The sequence below is a fragment of the Trematomus bernacchii genome, unplaced genomic scaffold (assembly GCF_902827165.1).
Source record: "Trematomus bernacchii unplaced genomic scaffold, fTreBer1.1, whole genome shotgun sequence".
NCBI lineage: Eukaryota > Metazoa > Chordata > Actinopteri > Perciformes > Nototheniidae > Trematomus > Trematomus bernacchii.
The window spans coordinates 284,532-298,445 of record NW_022987590.1 but is presented as its reverse complement, the minus strand read 5'-3'; the positions used below and the strand labels follow the sequence as shown (position 1 = coordinate 298,445).

Below are 13,914 nucleotides of genomic sequence, written 5' to 3'. Positions count from 1 at the left end.
TTAAAGATGTAAGCAATAAATCAAGCTTTTATTTCTCCATATAGAAAAGAATTAAGTTAAATAGTGAAACAGTCCATCAAAAATTCGGCATCGTGTTTTCAACCAATGGTCCTCAATACATTAACCTTTGTCTCAAAATGAAAAAGAAAAATGTAACAAAGTGTAAATACCATGTTCACAGTAATAAATATTGAAAGAAAATATTTTATACATTGACATTATATATATATATATATTTGTGTAAATATATATATATTTTTATAGATATATAATCATATACAGTAAAAAGTTATTTTCAAGTTTATCAAACATAAAATAGTAAAATAAAAATGGCTGAAAACAGAACGATGATTGCATTTATTTCTCATTCCCAAGGCATCGGTAACCATGGCCATTCAGAGTCTGTAATAAATAAAACGGGACATTATCTCAACAGTGTAGTGCATCACTGTAAATACAAATACAAATTATAGTGCAAGGTCGTTTTCTCTTTGCGCAAAATCATCTTGCTAAATGTTTTAAATCCAAAGGAATGACGACAACGAGACGGCGGAGCTTCCTCTGAAGTCTTGGCAGCGAAAAAATAATAATGAAAGTTTTGTGAGAAGCCGTGGCAGATATTCAATACCAGGCTTCATTTGGCAAATTAGACAAACAAAACAACGTCTCTTTACACTCATCTCTGTCAGACTTGCCAAGAACATATTGGATGAAATGCATAGAAATTAATCACCAGTAGCAGAACTAACTTAGGGCTGTTTTTCTGTCATGCAGCAAGGCAGATACTGTGAGGATGCAGGAAACATGGATCTACGCTCTGCCTCGACTTGCACTTTTCCCTGGCTTCCTTTCCCCCTCAGCGATATAAGGAACGCGGGAGGGGGGAGAGCTCCCGTTTCCTGTCAGTCTGCAGAATCCTGCTTCTCCTTCACACACAAGTACGAGTGTATGTGTGTGTGTGTGTGTGTGCTTGTCTCAGACCTCTGCACCCAACTCAATGACCCCAGTCTCAAAAATGGGCACTAGCTTATCGTCCACCTGAACCAGCAGGATGGTCTTGTCGATATGGGAGCGATGGGCCGGGTCTCGGCTACAAGGCACCCACCGGTGAATCACCTGCAGGGGGACAGGTTTATGAAGCGTTTATAACCAGCAAGTAGGTCACAGAGGGAGTTAAAAAAATAGGACATATGTACAGACCATATAAGGATGGTAAAATCACATTTAGAGCATAAGAGGTCAGGGTGTGTCAGCTGACATGTCGTTTTTTGCTTGTTTATGAATACAAAATCCAACGTTAATTTTTAAGTGCATTATAAGTCAGGATTAACACATTTTTATTGATGAATTAAAGGGTACAGATGTGTTATTCAAACTAGACAATATCTATCTATTTTCCCCCCCATTTTTCCATATTTTTTTCAGAAGAATTCTCTTGTACGTTACCACATTCTTTTACCCATTTCTTTCCAATGTTCCCTTTTTTCTCAAACATGTTTTTTCTCCAATTTTAGCCCAATTTATTTCCCCCAATATTCTCCACACATTTTATGATTGGTTGGTCACTTTTAGTGGACGCACATTGATGGTGTTTAATTGCTCAAACTGATTACAGCTTTAGCTCTTTTCAGTTAAAAACTAACGTTCATATTTCATATTACTGTTTTGCCTGGCTGGACCTGTAATTTACAGGAAAGGAGTGCACGCTACTAAAGAGACACGCTACCATGGAAACCAAAACAATGGTGTTGCTGTATTGAAGTCCGAGTGGAAACAGTCATATTTGGAGCGTTATGTTAGAATGAAACAGCGAGGTCGTGACTCACAAAAAAAAAGTGTTACTTCACTAACTGTAAGCTTGTCACTCAGAGTAACCTACAGTTAACTTAACTGTTGGAAAAGAAAGATCAGAGTTAGGAGTGTGAACACACAGCTGAGAGCTGCCGTTTCATTCTGACTGTTTAAAAAACGGTAACAACGGACTATTTTTCTTAGCGGATGCATGTAAATTTAAATCAATACATAGAACTATGTTTTAAATCAATAAAAATATTTTCTAAATCCATAAAAGCATTTTAATTAATATTGGGAGTCATGTCGTTACTTTGTTGAGAATGTGGCCATGTAATAAGCGGGATAATTTGCAGCGACTTGGTCATTATGGGGAAAAATAACACCCAGGGATCAATAATGGACCAAGTTCAAAAGCTGTTGCACCCATTAGTCACTTAAAGGTAGGGTAGGTAAGAATGGAGAAACCAGCTCGAGTGCGCTAGAATATGAAAGTACGTAGCCGAAAAATATCTGACTTCTTTACAGAGCCCCTCCTCCAACACACACGAACGCGCACATGACCAATGAGGGCACGAGATACATTTGTGCACGAGATGGAAGGCTGACAGGCAGGTAGGCCATCCAGTTATTTTAGCCGGGCCGGCTCAGATGATTGGTCGTGCTTTTTACAGCGCCACAGCTTCCACAGATGACATTTCTTTATGTATTTATTGTCAAAGCATTTAATGTATTCATTGCTATCGGGATGTTAAGAGCATTCCATGGAATATAACAAAAAGTGTTTCTGAAGTGAGTTACCTACCCCACCTTTAAGACAGATTAAACAGTAAAATAGGCTCCAGGCTGAATAACACCACAGACTGAATAGAGACTTACGTGTCCCTCCATCCCCTCCGAGGGGCTCCAGTCCCTCCAGCAGGTCCGTCCTGCTCTCAGTCTCATCGTCTCGTCGGGCCACTGCAGCTCCTTCCTCTTCGACAGGTTAATGTTCTCCAGAACCTGACCCACGTCTGCCACCTGAGAACCGAAAAAGAATCACATTTATTAAAGTTAGTCATGTGGATTTTGTCACAAACATAAAAACATAAGAACATATTACAGAACATCCACAGACCTGCACTCTGTAGGAGATGTCGTCGCGGCGCAGGGTGCAGACGGTGGGGTTGTGCTGCAGCGGGTGGTGGTGGTGGTGGTGATGGCTGAGGGGGTCTGTCAGGGTGCAGCACATGCCGTCGTTACCCAGCAGCCCCACCAGCGTATGGCGTTTACAGGGTGGGATGCTGTGGCTGGAGAGGGAGGAGGAGGGTCCGGGGGGGTCTGAGGCGGAGGAGGAGCCCAGGCGCAGCTGCAGGGAGGTGGGGAGAGTCCTCAGAGACAGCTGGGAGGTGGAGGAGCGGCGGCACGGCTCCAGCCCCGTGCTGGAGGTCCGCAGAGACGAGTGGCGGCTGCTGCTGTAGCGGAACGACGACGACTGACTGGCCACCGACGCTCGGGCTGGGGAGTGACGCACCAGCCCCCCCGACTGCACCGACTGGGAGCTCTGACTGGTGCCTGCAGGGGGGGGGTGTAAAAATGTGTAATTCAAATTTGTATTGTATTTTCCATTCAGAACAAACAAACATTGGCGGTACACTGCATAAACAAATCCCTCTCCCCCGTGGTCCAGGCATTGACCTTAAAAAACATGGCATGGAATAAGTAAAATAATAATAATCACAAAATAGAAAATTAGGTATATCGGTAATGGAAAAGAAAAAGTGTGCAATTCTTGGTAAACATTGAAATTAAAGAGTCTCTGTCGGCTTTTATGTATGTCCATAATTTAATAATTTTTTTAATCTTTAATATATTTTTATCAAGTTTCATAAAACGCTAGATCCTAAAATTCCCAAAATGCAACATTTTAAAAATATGTATATGCAAGTTAATTTTAAAAGTTTGCTCCAGTGAAATTTCAACAAGGGTTGTACCGAATAATCAGAATTTGAATGCAGCGCACTGAAAATCTAGTTTGAGCTGATGTCAGAAAATTAGACAAAATGCAGCTTCAAATAAAATGAATGTGTTATTGTATCGATATTGTCAGTCGTTCTCACCCAGAGTGTGGGGCTGGTAGGTGTGGGAGGGGGCCGGTCCAGACATCCCGCCCTGAGACACGGAGCTCTGCTGAGAGTCGCCCCCCGTCCCGTTCCCACTCCCGCAGGACATCCCCCCCGCATCCGAGTCCTCGATGTTCCCTCCGCTGTTACAGCCGGCACCGCAGCCTTTACGTAACCTATAAAACATTGAATTAAAGAGGTGCAGGAATGAGTCAGCATTTTAGGACTTAATAAGGTCTGTGGTTAACACAAGCTGAAGAGATTTACATTCTACGATAGGAGAGGAAGGAAACATTAACAGAGTGTGAAAACATTATTTTACTACATGTTGTTACTGACACCGCATGTGACTTACTGCCGTGCAGAGAGAGACCAACCTGTGCCAGGTGCTCACAACAAAGTTCCTGATGTTCCCGATGCTGATGGGCCCTCCCAGGATGTGTCCCAGCTGGGGGTGAGTGTTGCAGTAGGAGGTGGTGAGGGGGGACACGTAGATGGGGTATCCGATGGGCTGGTCGCAGGACGAGTTGATCATGTTCCTCAGAGCCTGCTTGGCGTTCTGGATGCTGCCGCGCTCAGGGTTCCTGTTCCTGAGAAACACCAGCTCCTGCTGCTGCCCCGCCCACAGCCCCCGCACACACTCCTTATTCACCTGGGGGGGGGACACGTTACTGTGAGTGTGACTCACTGCAGAGGACACGTTACTGTGTGTGTTTGTGTCTCACTGCAGAGCAGAGGACACGTTACTGTGTGTGTGTCTCACTGCAGAGCAGAGGACACGTTACTGTGTGTGTGTGTGTGTGTGTGTGTCTCACTGCAGAGCAGAGGACACGTTACTGTGTGTGTGAGCGTGTGTGTTCGTGCGTGTGTGTGTGTGTCTCACTGCAGCAGACAACCTCTTAGTATGTGCAATTCAGCACCTTTTCAATACTAATACACCACTGTTTATATTTTTGATATACATGTTAATATTGCATTACAATGTGCACATTTGTACTTCTACTTCTTATGATTATAAAAAATATCTTTATCCTGTGTGTAGATTTTAACCATCAACTCACTGGTTTCAAAACATTTAGCCAAACAAGCTTTTTTTGTCCAGAAATGTTAATAAATGTGCGTTTACTTAATAAAGAAATAAATGGAAATGTAATAATTTCTCCCTGAGTGTCTACAACCAAAGTCTTTATATTTCAATGTGTTCCCGTCCTCACCTTGATGACCCTGAAGCTGAGGTAGCGTCTGTTGAGCATGATGATCTTGTACTCGTTGGTCCCCTCGTCCAGGACGTGTCTGAGCGCGAGCAGCGAGGGCGAGTTGGAGAGAACGGCGCTCCTCCAGGCCGGGTCGCCCTCGTGAGCGATCACCAGGTTCTGCTGGTGAGACGAGATCGCCTCGAACAGAACCGCCGGCTCCTCGTACTCATCCGGGGATGTGAAGTGGTCCTGAAACACAAGATGAAAGATAAACTAAGAGTCAGAACACTTTATTTATCTAGAGGGGAAATTGGGTTTAGGACAGTTGCTCCATTTGAGAAGAAAATAAAAGATTAAATACAATTTAAATATTTATATACACATGCGTTAAAGGAAAGAAAAGTAAGAAAGATATATTTATATGTAAAGGGGACCTATCATGCAAAATGCACTTTTTGATGTCTTTCATACAAATATGTGTCCCCGGTGTGTCAGGGAACTCACGCAGCGTCAGAAAATAAAACCCTCTCTCTTTTCCTCCGTACCCAAATCTCTAAAAACGGGGGAACAACGGAGCTGATCCAGATTTGCGTCCGATATGACGTAATATCTGAAATGTGGACCCACGGCCCTATCAGAAACGTTGCTATCAGAAACAATGCCCGACTGTTTTGGACGTAATATGGTCGGTGTTTACATTAGCATCGCTAACACTCAGAGCTAACCTGTACTGGAGAGCATGTGTGTGAAGAAGCAGGAAATAAAAAGGAACTCACCTTGTGGTATAACCGGCAAGAGAGAAAGCCTTTGAGCTCCATACTGTTTCAGAAATAATCCTTGATAATCCATGATATGGCGTTTCATCACGGCAGCATTTAGTTTAGACAGTAGCTGCCGGGTCCCACATGAGCTCAGACCCTCCTTTTTTATTTGTTATCAATCTTTTAATTTTGTAAAGCTTTATTCCCCAAATCAGCACTTTTGAAACAGGAAGTGAAATAGAGGGATATGAGGCATGGCTAGAATGGGTGATCTGTTTGGTATTTTGAGCAAAACACTTCATAGACATGTTTTTTATATATTTGTATATATCTGAGACCTATGCTATTGCCTAAAAATAGCATGATAGGTGACCTTTAAGTAAGAAGAATTAAAATAAATGGTCAAATAAACATTTTATATATATAAAAAAGTAAGATGTGCAATAAAAAAGGTAAAATAAAATAAAAACATTGAAATAAATGCAAGAAGTTTAAATGTTCAATAAAAGATTAAAAAACAAACTACAATACAAATATTAATTACAAATGTTGATCTCACCTGGTGCAGTTTGAGGGACATGCGGATCCCCGGCACCACCACCTTCCTGAGCAGCTCCATGTCCGCGAAGATCCACTCGTCTCTCACCGAGGAGATCCGGAAGTCTCCTTTGAACAAGGCGTGGAGCCCGTACAGGAAGGACTCCAGGTTACTGAGAGAGAGGAGAGGTTCAGATTCAACATTCAGATTCAAGGCTTTATTGTCATTTGTACATTAGCTAAAGTGTAGATATGTCAAGGAAAAACGTAGGTCACAGGCTCCTCCAACAGTGCAACACATATAAGACATAGAACTAAAACAGATAAAATAGTGCAAGTAAATACAAATAAAATTGAAATAGTGCAAGAAGAGTCTATATACAAGTAAATGGAATATGATATATTAGATACAGGGTTCATACACTTTTTCACCAATGCTTCTCCATGACTTCTCCATGACCTATACCTAATTTTCCATGACCAAAAACATTACTCTGTCTCAGCGGTACCACTGAAAATTGTTTATTTTAACATGGAACAAGAAAATAAGGTCTGCATATGAAACATGTTGTGCCTATCTAAAACAAATCAAATAGGCTTACTAGCTTCTACAGGCTAAAGCAACTCAAATCTCTCACCAGCAAAATACCTCGTCAGTTAAATGCCATTTTACGTTTCATTACTATACGATACAGTATTTATTATCATTATAGTATTACTATTTAGGCGATTAGCTAAAATATAAATTATATTTGATACATATACATTTCCATGACTTTTCCAAAACTTTGGGAAAAATATTGTTTTCCATAACTTTTCCAGGGCCTGGAATTAGCATTTTGAATTTCCATGACTTTTCCAGGTTTGTAATGACCGTAAGAACCCTGTAGATAAATAATTTGCAAGATAAACAGATGAATGTTATGGATGTTCTTTCAAAAGTTCAGGTGTTTAACAGTCTTAAGGCCTGTGGGATGAAACCTTTTTTTTGTATTAACTGGGTTTGTTACAGACACCTCCGCTGTCAGCTCTCTCTCCATCCTTTAACCCTTAGATAAGTGGGTAAAAAATGACCCATATTAGAATAATATGTGTTTTTATGCCATTTTTGTCATTTTGGTTAAGAAAAATCACTTGTATAATATTTAGTATTATATTTTGGTTCACACTAGAAATATTTTATATTTAATTTTTCAATATTTATAATTTTATTAAAAGAATTACATTTAAAAAAAAAAAAAAAAATTCCATAGGAAATGCATGCGGGTCATTTTTGACCCACTTATGGAAGCTTGGGGTAGAAATACAAAAACTACAATTTCTTAAAATGTATAAAATTTAAATTTAAATTTGAATGGCCTGATATCCAAAACATGTTTTTTGAGGAATAGCTGGAATATGAAATGATAAAAAAAATGTAATTACAAAGATACTTCAAGAAAACCACCTCACCGGGTCAAAAGATACCCACTTATGGATCTAAGGGTTAAGAAAGGGTGGAGTCATTGATATTACAGATGATTGAATCACCTGGACATATGATGAGCAGCCGTCCCCAGAGCTCTCCTCCCCAGCACACAGAGGCCGAAGCAGAGCATCACCAGAGCCGAGTCCCTCTCACTGTCCAGAGGCTGAGGCAGAGACCAGGAGGGTTAGTTACAGGAAAACAGCTTATCAAATAAATTAAAGAAAGCATCAGTGTTCTGCCTCTATATACACACTGTGTTTGGAGGGTGCATTTTCTTTTCTGTATTTGTTATTGACAAATATTTTGATTGGCATTTTGTTTTTTCCAGTAAAAGGCACCTTAGCCGCTTTCACACCAAGTACTTTGCCCTACTTAGGCCTCCAAACACGGGAACGTTTGCGTTTATGCACAGTATGCGTATTCAAAAAAGTCTTCCGTTCACATGCATTCGTTTCATTTAACGTGTCTGTTCAAACGAGACCGCTGGAAACGCTGTAGTACATATGCCGGGACTGTAAGTGGCGCTGTAACTTCCGCCAAAATACACCAAAAGCAGCGAAGAAGAGCAGCCCGAGCAGCCCCGCAGCAATGTTGCCATGGCTACCCTTCTGTTTATGCCCCGCGGTGTATTTAGCAACATGTAGTTCATGTAATTCTCCATGTCCACTTGTTGCTGATGGTTGTGGTAGAGGAGCTGTAGATTTTGCACTAATATCTGTAGCATGGTCAGTAGCACTAGCAGTAGCTACTGACAGGAGGAAGTGTGTGTGGCGATTGCTGGTATTCAGCGGGATATAGTCATTTCCTCAGCATATGGATAAATGCAACGGGGAAGTTAACTGAAAGAAACCGAATCTGTGGATATTGCATCGACCGACCAAGAAGCACGTCTCTGTGGAGAGGACGGCTCAGAAAGAGAGATATTCCCTACAAACACCGGGTGAGATCGCTCCTCTGGGACACGCCGGTCCTCTGCCTACAAACATTTCTCTTTTTGCCGCCGACGGGCGCAGGAGCAATGAACAATAATGGTCTGGATTAGGCAGTAAAGACAAGTTTGGTGTATCGCAGAGCGGACTGTTTAATTTTGTTTAATTTTGTTTGTGTTGTTTGGCTGGAAAATTGTCAATATAATGGATCAATGCATGAAATCTGACTCTGTTTATTTTGTTTAAGGAGTATATTGGGCGTTAACAATTCTGGTTTGCCTTTTATAATATTATTTCATTCAAGAACCCCTTGTGCGTTTAATTAACACAGCTATTTTTGATAGTTGCTACAGCAGTGAGCAGGAGAGGTGGGGCTATCGCTATTTTTTCAGGAAATATTCGTATAGAGGTGATTACACGGACTCGGTTGACCCCCCAGAGCGTTTCGTTTGCAAATCTATCCACCTTGGGACCCGTTATCATTTGTGGGGTCAGTTTCTATCGGCCTCGTGTAAATAATAGGGCTATACGCACGCGAAACTATGCAGATACAAGCAGTTTTCTCCTCGTGTAAACGGCGCCTTAGTTCCCAGCACTTAGTTCCCCCATGGAACTAAAAAGCAGATCGCGTTCACACCAGAATAAGTCGATTACGCAAATGAAGCTGCTGACGTCAGTTCTTCTTCTTCTGCTTTAAAAAAAGCGTTTTATACAAACAGCTGATGCAGTGATTCTGGTCCCTGTGCATCATTCTAATACTAGTTTTGAAATCCTTATCAAATAATCACTTATTAAGACTGATCATCTGACACGGATGACGCAAGTTCACCCCCCTGAGGGAAGTAAAACGTTTGATTAAAATCAAACTGCTTTGAAGCAATTCTTGATCTTTTTTATATTTATAACATTTGAGCATGATTTGTGATGTCCTGCCCCGGGGCTTCTTCCTATTTCATTCTAACAATGTGCCAGAAATGATTCAAAATTAATCCTTTAACTTTTACAAAAGGGGTTTGAGAATTATTTGGAGCTAACAAAAACACTTTTCTTTAAAAGTCATATTTTCCTTCCTACTTTTCATTCGTGTTATTATGTTACGTGTTAATCGAGGTGCATGATTCCCGTTATTTGTGGAGAAAACTGCTTTTTAATGCAGTGAAAATGTAGTTTTTGACATATTTAGGCAGAGTATTTGTTTAGATGAAATCATGTGTGTTTTTTTGTGTCTTTTTGTTTGACCTTTGGACTTCACTACGCTCTGGAGAAGCTACAACTCTAATCTAATTCTACTAAGAGTATAATACTGATAATATAAGTGTGTAGCTGTCATCTTTATCTGCTAATGTGCAGAAATATAGGCTTTAAACGCAATCTATAGCCATGCAAACAAATATAGAAAAATAAGTGCCGTTAAGATTATTGATTTTGAATTCAAATGGCACCTTTATGAACAGAGCCAATCTGTACAGCCCTATTATTTAAACAACCCAAAGTATGACAAACTGTGTATCTCAAAGTGTGTTTTAGTTAAAGCTTTATTCTTACCGGGGTCCTGCGGGAGTTGCAGTACTGGATCCAGCCCAGGTAGACCCCGCAGAAGCTGTCCCTGGAGATGCCTGCCAGCCGGTGGTCGTAGTCCTCGTCGATGTTGGGGTTGAAGGTGGGGTCCAGGTCCACGTAGTTCCTCTCCCCGCACCCCCGCAGCCCGTCCCGCATCGTCTCGTTGGCCAGCCACTCCTCCAGTTTGGGGGAGGCGATCACATAGTAGATGATCCCCTGAGAGGCGGAAGAGAGGATGCATTTAGACGTAGATCAGAAATAAATATTTCTGTCGAGCTGTCCTTTATTTAAGTAAAAGTAGAAACACTTTTTTATTAAAATATACCATTAATGAGAAGGTGTGGCAAATATATCAGTTGTTCATTTTTAGATATATATTTCCACTTATTTAAATAATAATTTATTTATTAGAATACTATTGTCAAGTTAAATACCATTAAATAAAAATTGAAGTAAAACCTAGTGTCTCAAATAAAACAATTTGTTTCCATAGTGATATCACTATGGAACACTTGCGTTCCTATTGGCTAGCGCTCCAACACATTGTAGGTTATAGACTAACCTACAATGACTATAGACTAGACTATCTCTAAGCGGTTGACCAATCACAACAGAGCCAGCCAGCTAACCAATCAGAGCAGACTGGGCTCACCTGAACATCAGCAGGAGAGGACTCTTTAAAGTAGAGACACTACATACTGATATACACCTGAACATCAGCAGGAGAGGACTCTTTAAAGTAGAGACACTACATACTGATATACACCTGAACATCAGCAGGAGAGGACTCTTTAAAGTAGAGACACTACATACTGATATACACCTGAACATCAGCAGGAGAGGACTCTTTAAAGTAGAGACACTACATACTGATATACACCTGAATATGAGCATTATATGTCCTCTTTAGAAGTTATTTTCCACCCCTCACCTTGACATAGTAGGTGGTGAGGATGCGTCGCAGGTCGAACACCTGCAGCATGGAGGCGGCGCTGTTGTCGGTGATGCTGTAACCCTCCAGCACGTACTTGGTGACGAGAACCTCCCAGGACAGCCAGCGCTGGCCGAAGGCGGCGTTGAAGGAGAGGAGGTGAGGGAGGTGTCCCGGCTCGCAGCAGCAGCAGCCCTCGTCCTCCTCCACCCCCTCAGTGATGGCCTCCACCTCCCGCTGCTGGCAGTACGTTCCTGCGGAGGAAATATCAACACATTTAGACACACAGCATTATACTGGATACATAAGAAAAGTCAGTTTAAAATGGATTTAGAGCAGGGAGATTAATGCAAATAAAACTGAAAACGAAATGGAAATAAGCAGTGAAAAGTATTGCTGTGAATTCAAACTCATTAAATACAATATCCTTAAATAAAATCTACACTAAAAAAATACTGCCTGGTTAAAAAAAGTGAATACCATTTTTTTGAGCTATTATTTTTCTACTGATAAATGGAGACAGTGGGAGTTTTGGCCGCTTCCACAGAACCATGTATTCTGTATTCTGTATTTATATGCAATTACTCATTTCTGAACATTATACCTGGACAAACATAAAATAAATATACAACATATATAAAAAACAACACTGAAACTAAAACTAGCATACTCTGAAATCTAAGCATAAATAAACTCTAACTAGTTTCCCCTCTGACCTATTTGGATCACACACACTGTTTATAAACTGGTTAAGCAACAATGCTGACACACGAGATGTTGTTAAACTATATATATTGCTGACAGACAGCTGATGAGTGTGTAAAAGTTCACAGTGTGTCACATGATCCAGCTGGTAACACTCTGAAGTCATGCTGATAACACATGCACGTGTGTGTGAGGATAAATATGTCTCAATGTTCCTGTCACACATGGAAATACAGAGCCACTGGTTAATGATCCACAACCATTCAGTCTTATAATAGTTAGACATAGATTAGGTAAGCTCCTAATCTATGGAGCATGCTTGGAAAAAATGTCAGTGGAGTATTTCTAAATATATCCAAATACTATCTAAAGACTACAATTGGGTGTCACTGAAAAGAACATTATATTGACTGATTTCCAATATTGTATATATATGTATATGTGATATAATATTGTTGCTCAGGTTAGCACAGTAAGATATTACCTAATATACCTAGATACCACTAGTCTACCCATGCATCAATTTAAACAATAAACAAAGTCATAACTTCATATTTAAGGGATTTGCAGTTAACTTTTTATACTTCAGTTAACCGAAAAACGTTTTATTTTTGGAGATCGTGTCACAGTTTATGATGTTACAGTGACTTCCTGTTTACATAGTTGACACAGATAGCTAAATAGTTTGAAATGGCATGTTTGTTATACATGCAAATCAATCCTGATATTTGTATTGCTGTCAAATCCCTGATAGCTACAGTAACGTCTGATATATCATCATATATCGCATATCACATTCTATTTACATGTATATTGACTTTTTGCACTACTTTATATTTTGTATTTTTGTATTTTATTATATATGTTGCACTGTTGGAGGAGCTCAGGTCAGAAGATTTTCATTCCCATTTCTACACTGTAGCTTTGTGCATATAAAAATCGCTTTTAAATGTGCTTTATAAATAAAACTTGATTTGATTTGATTTGATTTGATATGACAATGAAACCTTTGAATCTGACCCATCTGGTCCCCTCACCTCTGAACTCCAGCCCCCGCAGCTGGAAGGTGACGAGGCCGTTCCCGATCTCGATGAGGTGCACCAGAGCGTTCAGGTAGTCGGAGGCGAGGATGAAGCAGTCCCCGGTGGTGAAGTTCCCCCAGCGGCCCAGCAGGAGGTCTCCACACAGGCTGTGCTGCAGCGAGCGCGTCAGGTGCTCGTAGAAGATGGAGTTCAGGTTGTTGTCGTCAGAGCCTGCAGAGGGAGAGGAGGAGGACATGTTTCACTGTGGATAGACGGAGCATTTACAGCTGTTTCTTGTTAAGATACTTGTTTAGATAGTCTTGAATCCAAGAGGATGACTAGGACAAGAGCAGATATAGACCCGTCAGGATAACTGTTTTTATTATTGGAGGATAAATTGTCACAGAAATAATTGAAAAATAGATATTAATGTAATTTTCACACCATTTTCTGTCACTGACGTAATGATCAGAAAACAGCAAACAATAAAGTGAGTACACCCTTTCGACGAGATAAGACACTTGAAAAAAAGAAAAAACATAATTTTGAAATAACACCAGACAACCAAAACAACAAATGAATGGATTCTCAGGCTCTGCTAACCAAAATGTATCAAAGTCTTATTAAATACTTTGCCTACATATGTCATGCTAACCAAAATAAATGAAGAATTTAACCTTAAGCACAGTTTGTTCGGCAGTTTTATCACATCCTTTGTGCTGCCAGAATACACTTTTAAAAAGCAAACAATCATTTAACACCGTCTAACACCTCACCTGGGTTTCTGTCCAGCTGCGAGGCGAGGCGAGTGTTGGAGTGATCCACTCTCTTAGTGCTGCAGAGGAGACAGAAAATCATTTCAAAATCATCATATGAGATTTGAACATTAACTAGTATTTGAAAAGTGTTCCT

The 13,914-nt window shown here is 40.5% G+C and overlaps 1 protein-coding gene across 1 annotated transcript in view; it reads right to left on the bottom strand.

Moving 5' to 3' along the window:
• Positions 1 to 13,914, bottom strand: part of pcnx1 (pecanex 1) — a 58,130-nt gene continuing 44,216 nt past the window's right edge. The window contains 12 exon segments of the mRNA XM_034129090.1: positions 1 to 1,116; positions 2,671 to 2,811; positions 2,909 to 3,345; positions 3,891 to 4,069; positions 4,271 to 4,545; positions 5,108 to 5,338; positions 6,410 to 6,560; positions 7,918 to 8,018; positions 10,330 to 10,560; positions 11,276 to 11,529; positions 13,018 to 13,233; positions 13,779 to 13,837. Coding sequence (XP_033984981.1) covers positions 976 to 1,116; positions 2,671 to 2,811; positions 2,909 to 3,345; positions 3,891 to 4,069; positions 4,271 to 4,545; positions 5,108 to 5,338; positions 6,410 to 6,560; positions 7,918 to 8,018; positions 10,330 to 10,560; positions 11,276 to 11,529; positions 13,018 to 13,233; positions 13,779 to 13,837 — 2,416 coding nt within the window. The 3' untranslated portion in view covers positions 1 to 975.